General features: G+C 41.1%; 1 protein-coding gene across 8 annotated transcripts in view; it reads left to right on the forward strand.

Annotated features, from left to right (window-relative positions):
• JAKMIP1 (janus kinase and microtubule interacting protein 1) overlaps positions 1-13308 on the forward strand; it is a 203322-nt gene that overhangs the window by 176410 nt on the left and 13604 nt on the right. For 4 of the 8 annotated variants that reach the window (XM_077280118.1, XM_077280114.1, XM_077280120.1 and 1 more), the window contains 4 exons: positions 5527-5592; positions 8647-8727; positions 10663-10740; positions 12210-12413. In XM_077280118.1, the coding sequence (XP_077136233.1) occupies positions 5527-5592; positions 8647-8727; positions 10663-10740; positions 12210-12413 (429 nt within the window). The remainder of the gene's footprint in view (positions 1-5526; positions 5593-8646; positions 8728-10662; positions 10741-12209; positions 12414-13308) is intronic. The other 4 variants (XM_077280119.1, XM_077280116.1, XM_077280115.1 and 1 more) reach the window with 3 other exon arrangements.

Genomic DNA, 13308 nt, shown 5'->3' on the forward strand with positions numbered 1-13308 from the left:
GTCACCAGCCTCACAAATCACAGGTTAATAGCAGCTCAGATTAGAGACCAGGTCAATGCCACACAGAGTTCTAGCAGCAGACACATTTCTACAACTGTTAAGACGAGACTTTGTGCAGCAGATCTTCATGGTAAAATAGCTGCTAGGAAACCACTGCTAAGGACAGGCAACAAGCAGAAGAGACTTGTTTGGGCTAAAGAACACAAGGAATGGACATTAGACCAGTGGAAATCTATGCTTTGGTCTGATGAGTCCAAATTTGAGATCTTTGGTTCCAACCACTGTGTCTTTGTGCAACGCAGAAAAGGTGAACGGATGGACTCTACACGGCTGGTTCCCACCGTGAAGCATGGAGGAGGAGGTGTGATGGTGTGGGGGTGCTTTGCTGGTGACACTGTTGGGGATTTATTCAAAGTTGAAGGCATACTGAACCAGCATGGCTACCACAGCGTCTTGCAGCGGCATGCTATTCCATCCGGTTTGCGTTTAGCTGGACCATCATTTATTTTTTTAACAGGACAATGACCCCAAACACACCTCCAGGCTGTGTAAGGGCTATTTGACCAAGAAGGAGAGTGATGAGGTGCTACGCCAGATGACCTGGCCTCCACAGTCACCAGTCCTGAACCCAATTGACATGGTTTGGGGTGAGCTGGACCGCAGAGTGAAGGCAAAAGGGCCACAAAGTGCTAAGCATCTCTGGGAACTCCTTCAAGATTGTTGGAAAACCATTCCTGGTGACTACCTCTTGAAGCTCATCAAGAGAATGCCAAGAGTGTGCAAAGCAGTCATCAAAGCAAAAGGTGGCTACTTTGAAGAACCTAGAATATAAGACATAATTTCAGTTGTTTCACACTTTTTTGTTAAGTATATAATTCCACATGTGTTAATTTATAGTTTTGATGCCCTCAGTGCGAATGTACAATTTCCATAGTTATGAAAATACAGAAAAATCTTTAAATGAGAAGGTGTGTCCAAACTTTTGGTCTGTACATATCATTAACATCTCTCTCCATCCTGTGATTTCCATGATTTCATGACTTTTCCTTTTCATTGCTGCAATTTCACTGTTGAGGAGTATAGTTTTTCTAGCTTTTAACAATTTGCATCTAATTACAATTTTCTCTTATCTAACTCTGATATTTTGTGCTCCATTCACATCCAAAGCTAAAAACAGAATTGTTTTTAAGTCAGATATGGTGGGAGACTTTTAATGAGTACCTGTCCTTTTAAACATCTCCGGTAGAAAAGGATGATCTTGCTGCCCTCAACTCTCCCATAACAAATTAAAACAACTTTTAGTGCATATGGTAGTCCAATATCCTGGACCTTTCCTGATTTTCATGATCCAAATAATGTTTTTAAAGTGATTGGTCCGTCTTCATTTGAATTTTTCCAGCACTAAGGGTGCTGGAGCTTCCTTTCCTTCACTTCCCAATATGCATTGAGCCTGCTGTTCTCCAGAAATGAAAACCCACCTCTTTGTATGTTATGCCTGTATACTATTTGACATTCACCCCTTCCTGTGATCGGTACATCTTGGGGTCTCCTGCTACAAGCGGATTATACTATACAATGGGCAGTAGACAACAAGTTGTACAAAAAAGAAAAACAGCTGCTAGCTGTCACTTTTGAGTGCTCTGTGAGGAGTAAGAAAACCAAATTTTTGGAGATTTGACAATGCAAACCATGTATTTAATACCAGTGTGAATTTAGCTGAGGAGAAGGTGCAGATTCGCTGCACATTTCACTCTTCGCATCCTGGGACACTTTCACTTATTTTGCAGACCTCTACACAGATCCATCCCTTTCACCCCCATGAAATTATTATGGGTCAGTAATCTCCAGCTTATACAAAGAGAGTGTTTCTAAAACACTGCTCCAAAAAATAAAGGGAACACTAAAATCTTGCATCCTAGATATCACTGAATGAAATATTCTAGTTGTAAATCTTTATTCATTATATAGTGGAATGCGTTGAAAATAGTAACACCTAAAAATGATCAATGTACATGACAACTAATATCCCATGGAGGTCTGGAGTTGGAGTGATGCTCAAAATCAAAGTGGAAAATCAAATTCCAGGCTGATCCAAATTCAGTGGAAATGCCTCAAGACACGGAAATAATGCTCAGCAGTGTGTGTGGCCTCCACGTGCCTGTATGACCTCCCTACAATGCCTGGGCATGCTGCTGATGACGCAGCGGATGGTCTTCTGAGGGATCTCCTCCCAGACCTTGACTAAAGCATCCGCCAACTCCTGGACAGTCTGTGATACAACGTGACGTTGGTGAATGGAGCGAGACATGATGTCCCAGATGTGTTCAATTGGATTCAGGTCTGGGGAACGGGCGGGCCAGTCCATAGCTTCAATGCCTTCATCTTTCAGGAACTGCTGACACACTCCAGCCTCATGAGGTCTGGCATTGTCCTGCATTAGGAGGAACCCAGGGCCAACTGCACCAGCATAAGGTCTCACAAGGTGTCTGAGGAGCTCATCTCAGTACCTAATGGCAGTCAGGCTACCTCTGGCGAGCACATGGAGGGCTGTGCAGCCCTCCAAAGAAATGCCACCCCACACCATTACTGACCCACTAACAAACCGGTCATGCTGAAGGATGTTGCAGGCAGCAGATCGCTCTCCACTGCGTCTCCAGACTCTGTCACGTCTGTCACATGTGGTCAATGTGATCCTGCTTTCATCTGTGAAGAGCACAAGGCGCCAGAGACGAATTTGCCAATCCTGGTGTTCTGTGGCAGATGCCAAGCATCCTGCACGGTGTTGGGCTGTGAGCACAACCCCATCTGTGGACGTCGGGCACTCAGACCATCCTCATGGAGTCGGTTTCTAACCGTTTGTGAAGACATGCACATTTGTGGCCTGCTGGAGGTCATTTTGCAGGACTCTGGCAGTGCTCCTCCTGTTCCTCCTTGCACAAAGGCTGAGGTAGGGATCCTGCTGCTGGGTTGTTGCCCTCCTACGGCCCCCTCCACGTCTCCTAGTGTACTGGCCTGTCTCCTGGTAGTGCCTCCAGCCTCTGGACACTACGCTGACAGACACAGCAAACCTTCTTGCCACAGCTCGCATTGATGTTCCATCCTGGATGAGCTGCACTACCTGAGCCACTTGTGTGGGTTGTAGAGTCCATCTCATGCTACCACGAGTGTGAAAGCACAACCAACATTCAAAAGTGACCAAAACATCAGCCAGAAAGCATTGGTACTGAGGTGTGGTCTGTGGTCCCCACCTGCAGAACCACTCCTTTATTGAGTGTGTCTTGATAATTGCCAATAATTTACATCTGTTGTCTATTCCATTTGTACAACAGCATGTGAAATTGATTGTCAATCAGTGTTGCTTTCTAAGTGGACAGTTTGATTTCATAGAAGTTTGATTTACTAGGAGTTATATTCTGTCGTTTAAGTGTTCCCTTTATTTTTTTGAGCAGTGTATATGAAGACTGAGCCATCGAGGTGTGACAGATCCACAGTATGAAGAGATCGCGAGAGCTGTGAGCTGGGGATTATTCACTTCCTGTCACAGTTACTGTCTGCTCTCACTTATTAAATGAAGAACTTCACCTTATATCATAGGTCACTTTGAAGGCCACGTTCACAAGTTCAGTATTTGGTCAGTGTTTTACCACAGTATGTGTAAGCTAAAACCAGGAGTGGGTGATAAATACAGAAATGGTGATGTGTTTCCATTAGACTTTTCCTCCGATTGTTCCTCTCCTGACTTTCGCGTTCAAATTCTGAGGTAAAATACTGACCAAATACTGACCGTGTGATAGATACTGTATGCATTCAAGGCGAAACATAATGGAGGTTCATATCGGTTACGGTGTATACCAATGACTTCCCTACCATATAGTGGTTCCCAATGCCAAATATCCATCAGGTGTGGTCTCTGGTCACCCACAGACTCGACCATTCAGAGCCACACACACTCATAGACACCTCACCATTTATGTACCTCCCAACAGTGATGGCAATTGGCCTCCTCACCCAAAAAAGCAATGGGCACAGCAATTTACAATAAAATGTTTTTCGCTTTCAAAGAGCAGTTTATTAAAAAAATAAATTGTGGTTTAAAAATCCATCACGGATCTAGCACTACTCACGCTTGCGTCACCAATGCTGCAGCCAGTCAGTGATCGCAGCAGCGCTAATCAACTCGTACTGACTACTCCGGCAAAGCCGCTGAGCTCACTGATTGGCCTAAGCGCAGTCGACGTGACATCAGCACAAAGACCATCACAGATATCAGGAGCAGTGGTGGAGATTCAGCCCTGGACCTGAGGAAGATGAGTTTGTTGAGTTTGTTTTGTTTTTGGATCCAGGGAGGGTGAGTAGAGTTTTTTTAAACAAACTGCGCCTGTGGGCAGGTAAGGGCAGAAAAACCCTTTAAGGATGGTTCATATTTCTAATTTATGCTTACAACAGAATCATCAACACATTTTGGGAAAATAAACAGCTTTTTAGTTTGGCAGGTACAGCAACCATTACCTTCATTATCATAACATGGGTAATACAGGGAACAACTGATACAAAGAAAACTGAGAGGTCATATCATACAGAGAAGAGCTACACACATGGAAACAGTTAACACCGTGCCATCTGTTGTCTGCTCAATACAGTCCCTTCCACATAAGCCTGCAGCTGTTGCTCCTGGATTGTATCACCTAAAGGAAGTGCAGTCCAATCTACTGATTTATGTTATAGAGCAAGATGAGTCGAGCAGATTGATAGTGTTTGGGAAAAAGGTTTACTATAAGTAGCAAGTATTAATTGAAATCTGTGCTCATCCTGGGTATAGGAGTCCAGTGGGCTGGATTGACAGCTTGTTTACAGACATACTGTCAATAGACTTGAGCAAATCGATTCACAGAACCCTAGTCCAGTGGCCACATCAGTAGTTCATGGCTGTCGGACGGAGCCCCATAAAGTGCCTCCTACCTGCCAGAATCTCTGAAGCCACGTCTGATTAGTAGACCTGGTACTACATAATGCCTAGGTCACAATGCAACAATGACTTCATGCTGGACCTACAAATCAGAAGAGGCTCCACGAATTTGAACTAGTAGAAATCAGTAAGAAAGGCTCCAGTTTGACAGCTGGACCAGGGCACTGCGAATTGATATGCTCATCGCCAATCATTACTTAGGACCACCCACTGGACTCCTAAGCAAAAAAAAACCCAGGAATTTCAATTAATTATTGTCCCAAACCTTTATCTACAAACCTTTATATTAATCTGCTCAGCTTTTCTTGCCATATAACATACTTTTTGACAGATCAGACAAGTGCCATCCTCCCTTTCGGTCACTCGTTTACATAGCACTATATCCTGCAAAACAGTGGTGGAGGATATACTGCAAAGCAGTGGTGGAGGGTAACATACTGTTTGGTGATTTTCTAAAAATTAAAAAAGTATGCATATCGAGGTCTTCTTCTGCTCTTAGATGATGACTTCTCATGATGTAGGGTAAAGTATATGTAATATTGAATTTTTTTTTTCGACAGAATCTGCGGAATGAAGAGCAGGTTGCAGTAATCCAGGCGGGAACTGTTTTGTCCCTCTGTGAAAAGGTACCCAACCCTCACCGTACAATCTTTTCTCTTCTTCCATTTGGAAGGTGGCGGCTCGATGGAAGCTGCCCTCGACTCATGATATGTGCAGGGAAGGGGTTACATAGTTATATAGGATTAAAAAAGACCTAGGTCCATTAAGTTCAAGCCCATCAAGCATTGGGGAGGTCCATTTTTCCCCAATTCTAGAAAAAAAATTTAGATGAATAATACATTATTTTTGGAAACTGAAGCACAGGATATGTGGTTTACCATAGAAGAATGAGCTTGATGGCCTCGACTGAAGATTCTAGATTTTAGCAAAAATACCTAATGATGTATTGTTAAATATACTTATTTTGTATATTTATTTATTTAGGACTTCTAACCAGATGCAATACTCTCAAGAAAATGTCATGATATTTCTTATAAAAAAAATGTAGTGGTTTATTGGATTGTCCACCAAAAATCATCATTGCAGCAAAACAAATTAGGTGAAATAGTTGCAAAGAGATTGTCCATTTGTCCATATCAAAGTTTGTTCCCGTATCTAGTCCCTTCCACGTTAAGATTTACAAGTCTGTCATTCATAATCCCACTCCGAGGCTTGTTCTCAACACATAACGGAGCTTGTATCAATCTGCTGCAACCACTAATTAGAAATTAGTATTGAAAGAGCTGGTGTGACAATTTCTGAAGCTTTTTATCCTCCAGTATTTTGTCTCCTGGTTGCTTGGCTTCCTGCTCAGCCGAGACATTTATTACATATAATTGGACTAAGTAGCTTCTCTTGCGAATGTTGTACATTAAGATTTTGTTGATGATATTAGATGTAACATAAATCAGGATTTAGCCAAGAGAATTTATCTTCTTAAAGTGGGATTTCCCAATACAACGTTCCCTGTCCATAAAGCCTATGGTGGTCCACAATATCATTCACGAAGGAGACTTTAAAATGGTAGTAAAGATTCTTGAGAAGAAGCAATTCGTGCAGAAGACAAGTGAATATGGCAAGAGAAACACAAGAAAAATCTAACCCAAGGAGCCTCATAATTTAACAGGAGCAGATCCAATATTACAATGACAGGGTCAGTAGTGGTAATATTGTGGGCGGGAATAGATCTGAAGAGACTACTTTTAGGACATGTGCACACAAAGTCTTTTTCAAGCAGATTCCATCTGGAATCCATCTGTAAAAAAGCACTAAAGAAAAGCCCAAAAGAAATAACATCTACACAGCAATGTCAAAACGAGTTGCTGTGCATATGTTCAGGCTTTTTGAACATCTTCCAAAGCCGGCAAGTGGTTAAAAGAAGTGACCTCACCATTATTGTGGTGGCATTATTCTAGCTATTCGCTAATATTACATACAATTTGAATAATAAAAAAATGCACTGGCGTAAAAGACGTCAGAAAATATGTACAAAAAAGACGCTTAAGGAAAAAGACCGCCAACATTTTCCTACAACGTCTTCTGCTTTAAAATCTCAACTGGCACGCCGATGTCTAAAAGATATTGTGTGCACATACCCTTGACTCAAAAGGTTTATTCAAGGACAGAGAAGGCATTGTGCTTATCACACGACTGAGGTGTCGCAGTGTTCCTCTGAAATTCTCCAGATGCCTTTAGCAAATGTGCACTCGGTGTCATTCATATGATAATGGCCAAAAGAGCAACATTTCTGCTTCCTTACGGTTGGTATATATATGTCAATATTCCATTTTTTCCTTCAGATTAGTCCTGACAAAATGGGCAGAGCTAGGGAGTAACTGGGGCGAAACGGGGTTTGACCATGACTCCTGTCGATTTCATCTAATGTGACGGTGTTTTCTACATCACAGAGGTGCACGCCACTTAGAAGAAATGCCAAATTAATTAATGTACACTGTCAAGAGTGAGGTAGGGTGTGATTGGGCTGTGCCAGTTTTGATGTATCAGCCTAACTGTCTCAGTAAACAATCTGTATTTACTAAACTCCATGAACCGTGGTTCATTAACACCGGCGATTTCCTCACACTCCTCTTATTGAATCTGCAGTATCTGATGAGTGGCATGCCTCCGAGCGTGAAATACTGGAGTAGGATTTCTGAATTAGGAAACGCCAATTCGTTACGACAATGCCGCATCCTCGCCCTGCTCCAGGTCCTCTCATTTTGACAGAGCGGGAGAAACTGGCATTAAAACACTGAAAAATGCTGAATTTAGCGCAACACCGAATTGCTACAAAATTTTGCTACTTTTAAAAGCTTTTACGTAATTTTTTTGGCTTAAAAGCTTGGATGAATCGGGCCCCATATGAATAGACCCTGTAACCGAATAATGTCTAACTCATAAATGACAGCACGGCTTTTTTTAAACTTGTTCGATGAGGTGGAAGCAAAATATTTTGCCAAGAGTCACATTTCTCCCTGTCAGTGGCCCAATTATAGGTATACGTCCAGTTCTTGACCATCTTGTCTCCTCAAACATTAAGATTGTATACTGACATATCCCCAACTCATAATTTATTATTTTTTTTAAGTCAATTTTATTTTTGTTCTCTTGTGATATTCACTGACCTTTTTTGTTGCAAATTCATCAAAATTGTGCACATGGTCATGAGTTTCTTTTTTCCCGTCACCGGCTATTTTTATGCCTTCTTGAACAAAAAGTTTTATGTTTTTAAAATGTCGCTAAAGATGTAACTATGTTTGATGCGCATAAGACCACATTGAGGGACTGGAATAGAGTTGAGCCGAATTTTGCAACTTTTTAAAAAAGTCACAATTGAATCAGGCAAAAATATCTGGAATTACTAAACTCAACGCAAAAAAGTGGAAAACCCAAAATAAAAAAAGAGGAGAGCGCATATAAAACGAACTTCCAAAAGGACGCAAATAAAGTAATTAATTGGGAGTAAACAAAAAAGAAGGCGCAAAACAAATAAGACATAAAAAAAAGAAAGTGCAAAGCCAATTATGGACCGGGGTGATAACCTATTTTATCGCCACCTGGTAAAAAAAAGATGCAATTCTCAAGGAATCAAAGTCTGGTTTTAGTTATTGGTTGGATGTTATATTTGTCTTTGGTTGCAGTGGTTAAAACAGATTGAGGTGACAGAAGCTGCCCTGACTCAGAAGATGATAGATCTGGAAAATGAGAAGGTAAGATTACGAGTAAGTGGAGATTTTGTAAAATATTTTACATCACCCAAACTTTTTCCATTCTCCTCCACTCTCAGTCTATGAGGCATCCATTGCTTACATCGTTCAGGTGGAATTTTGGGGGGATTTTTGGTTGGTTTATATATGTGATTCCAGGTACAGCATTGGGATCATGTTATTGCATCTTGGAGTCTATGTTGCTTCCTGAGAAGCCATGCAACTCCTTACCTGCCTTTAATAGATAGCACTTCACAGGCAGGCTGAGGATCGTGATGGTCAACGGCGAGTGCTGTATAACCGACACAGGCACACACACTTAAAGGGGTTTTCCAGTGAACAAAAGTTGATTTTAATCAATAGATCTTGGAATAATAATAATTTCCACAATTGAATGTGTTAAAAAAAACGTTCATGTGCTGAGATAATCTTAGAAATGTGCCCCTTCTGTGTACTGTGTAATGGCCGTGTCTGACCATGCAGGAACATGGTCTGATCATACCACATCTCCTAGGCAGGATGAGGGGGGGGAGAGTATACAGACATTACAGCAGGAGATCGCAAATAATTATTTCTTTGAAGTAAAACATTGCTTAAAGGGAACCTGTCACCCCCAAAATCGCAGATGAGCTAAACCCACCGGCATCAGGGGCTTATCTACAGCATTCTGTAATGCTGTAGATAAGCCCCCGATGTAACCTGAAAGATGAGAAAAAGAGGTTAGATTCTACTCATCCAGGGGCGGTCCCGGTACGATGGGCGTTGCGGTCGCCTATCGGACAGGACCGCAGAATGCTGTAGATAAGCCCCTGATGCTGGTGGGCTTAGCTTACCTTCGATTTTGAGGGTGACAGGTTCCCTTTAATAACAGTCAGTGAAATGTATTACCTCAGAAAGAGAATCAGCTGTGATCCCGTGCTGTCCTGTCTGTATACTCTTTTTTGCTTCCTCCCCTCTCCAGGAGCTGTGGTACGATCAGACCATGTTCCTGTACGGTCAGACACAGCCATTACACAGTAGGGGCAGTGTTATAAGATTATTGCAGCACAGGAACATTTTATTTAATCACTTCAAATTGTGAAAATTATTATTATTTGAATATCGACTGATTAAAAGCAATTTTTGTGCGTTGGAAATCCTCTTTAAGTCTCATTCACATGTCAGTTTTTTGCGCACAAGTAATATCCGTGTTTTTCAAGGATAGCACCTCGCACCTGTAATAGTGAATGGAGCTGTTCACATGTCCATGATTTTTTGCAGACCGAGCAATTCGCTCAAAATTACAGAAACATGTCCGATATTGATCCGACTGTCTGATCAAAGCCACGTTCACATGTTCAGTATTTGGTGAGTTTTTTACCTCAGTGTTTGTAAGCCAAAACCAGGATTGGGTGAAAAATAGAGAAGTGGTGACGTGATTCTATTATACTTTTCCTCTGATTGTTCCTCTCCTGGTTTTGGCTACAAATCCTGAGGTAAAATACTGACCAAATACTGAATGTGTGAACTTAGCCCAAAAACGGCAATGCAAGTTGCCAATACAAGTCTATAGGTCTATGTAAAAAGCATGGATGACATCCACGTGTAGTCTGTTTTTCACTGTTTGTCATATATAGAGGTTGGAGAAACATTTTTTTATTTTATTTCACATACTAGAAAAACTGATGGAACTCGAACGAAACTCTGATGAAATTCTGACTGACATCACTGATGAAACTTGGTCAATTTTTCTTGCGTGTGAAAAAAAACTGACAAGTGAATAAGGCTTTAGATTTACAAAACTCATTCATCAGTCATTCTTTGAAAATGCCCATCTTCGACAGCTTCCATTATCCTTTTAGCTGATGTTCTGTCAAGTTTGAGGAGCTCTTCATATCTTTTCTTTGAGCTCCTTGAGTTGCTTCACTTTTCTCTTGCCAATCCTTATCACTTTTTGTAATTTGTTTTTAGGAATTGTTTAGCAAACAGAAGGGCTACTTAGAAGAAGAACTTGATTACCGGAAGCAAGCACTTGATCAAGCACACATGGTAGGCGTTAAGTATGAACCCCATTACGTGGTCAGGGAATGATTCGTTTCGGACATTTGGGGACTTCGCGAGGAAAAAGTAACAGTGACTGGCGATACACAGGGCTGTCCTACCTTGATCATTGGATTTGGTTTTCTAGTTCAGAACACGGTTGGACATTGTATGGTCAGTGTGATACCCTATTAACACTATCACTTCCGGATTACTCTAGGAGAACCTTTTTTAAAGAGTAATGAAACTTCCTGATAAATTTTCCATATTTACCCAGCATTTGAATTGCCTGTAGATCGGTAGAGGTTTGGGTCCTGAGACACTCACCAACAGACCACCCCGAAAATGCATCTACAGCTCAACAGACAGGAGCACTCACAGACCAGAGCTAGGATTCTAGCTTCTAGCCTATAGTTTCCATTGAATCTGTGCTCTGGTCTATGTGCGCTCCTGTCTACTGTGTCAAGCTGTGAACTTCGCAGGGTCTATTGCATGATCGGTAGGGATATCAGGACTCCTACCCCTACAATTTGCAGGCAATAAAAGTGCTTATTAAATAAGAAAAATCAGTTAGAAAGTTACTCTATAAAAATCTATCAGCAGGATTTTACTTCCCAAAGTATTTATATGCACATGTAGCTCTTTCAAAGTCAAGTCCAACAATACCATTATATGGCCAATGCATTCCTCCATAAGGCCGGGGTCACACTTGCGAGTGTGATGTGAGAAACACGTGCATCAATACCCGGCACTGCCGCCAGCACTCGGGACCGGTGTATTCAGCTGCATAGAAATACATGCAGCCGCACACTCCGGTCCCGTGTGCCGGGTATTGATGCGAGAGACTCGCACGAGTTTCTCACATCACACTAGCAAGTGTGACCCCGGCCTGAGTGAGAAATCAGCCTTTGTCTCGATATGTAATTGAAGATGAAGAGCCTTTTTATAGATCTAAAGCCTCTGTCACTCCAGCTCTATTTCTCACCCAGCGCCGCCTTTTTCCTGCATTACTGGCGGCTCCTTTGCCTGGAGTCACACAGCACAGAGCCTTTCAGTCAAGAAGTGGGGGGCGACGCTGGGCGTGGAATAGAGCTGGAGTGACAGAGGCTTCAGATCTACAAATAGCTCTTCAGCCTCATTTGCATATCAATTTAAATGCTGATTTTTTTTTTAGTTTTGGAGGAACGGACTGGTTATTTAAAGGTATTCCTGAACTTGTCTTTGAAAGAGCTACATGCACATATAAATAGTTTATAGGATGAAATCTTACTGACAATGTAGTTACACTTTAAGGTAGTATCCAAAATGAACTTTGCACTCTAGTTCTAATGTTAAAATATATAGGTGTATATTTTTATATCCATGGCCTATATATAATACATGAGATAGTTCTACACTGCTGTATTCTTACTTGCCTCTCTCTATATTTTGCATCCCTTGAACATGTAACTTCTGGTGAACGTTGTGACTTGCGCTAGAAAATCCAGGAGCTGGAGGCCACGCTCTATAACGCTCTACAGCATGAGCCTGGAAGGAGAGTCAGCGAATGTCTGAACGAGGCCCAGAGGGAAGACCTGAGGGCAGCAGTGGAAAAGCTTCGAAGACAGATCCTACGGCAAAGCCGAGAGTTTGACACTCAGATCCTACATGAACGGATGGAGCTCTTACATCAGGCACAACAGGTACAAGACATCATAGATAGAGATGAGGAATGAACTATGTCATTTATGACACTACGTTCGTTTCACTATTTTGCCAAGGTTTAGTTTTGGAAAGATCCCAACACTAAGAGTGTCTACCAGATGGTCGATGTATGTCAATATGCCATGAAAAAAGATACGGAATGGTGGACTGTGCTATTCCATCCGCAGAGTCTGAAGGACTCAAAAGTGATAACCACCCTAGATAGCACTTTTGAGACTTGCGTCTTCCAAGGCAGCACCTACTTTAGAGTATCTTGGTTATTTTTGTGACTCAACGAAAAAATGGCTATTTTTTTTTCTCATATTAATCAATAAGGCAGTTATAGTCTCTTAACGCGTCTGTCAACCACCACCCTGTTGAATGTATGAGCATTGTTTACAACCAATATTCAGCTTTATAAAATGTATTTATTTTTCACATTGGAAATAACTTAGGGTTACAATGAGACCCCCTAATATTACTCCTCCTGGATCACTTTTTGTTCTATAAAATGAACCCAGTTGTTACACCCGTATCCGCCATTCATGTTGTCTTACCTCTCCACTTCCCAGCCTGTATGGTACTTTTTTTTATATAGTTGTTAGTTTTGTTCTTTTTTTAAAGTTACGACTTAACTATTTGAACATTTACAAATGAAATATATTTCAAGAATATAAAATATTTAACTTCTTAGATTATTTCAAAATCATCTAAAAAATAGGAAAAAAACAACAACTTTTTATTACAAAAAAAACTTTATCAAAATAATGTAATAATAAATAATAATAGTAATAATAAATAAATAATGAATGGAAGAAAGAAAAAAGAAATGTAATAATTGCAATAATATATATATATATATATATATATATGTATGTGTGTATATATATATAT

Source organism: Ranitomeya variabilis, chromosome 1 (assembly GCF_051348905.1).
Source record: "Ranitomeya variabilis isolate aRanVar5 chromosome 1, aRanVar5.hap1, whole genome shotgun sequence".
Lineage (NCBI taxonomy): Eukaryota > Metazoa > Chordata > Amphibia > Anura > Dendrobatidae > Ranitomeya > Ranitomeya variabilis.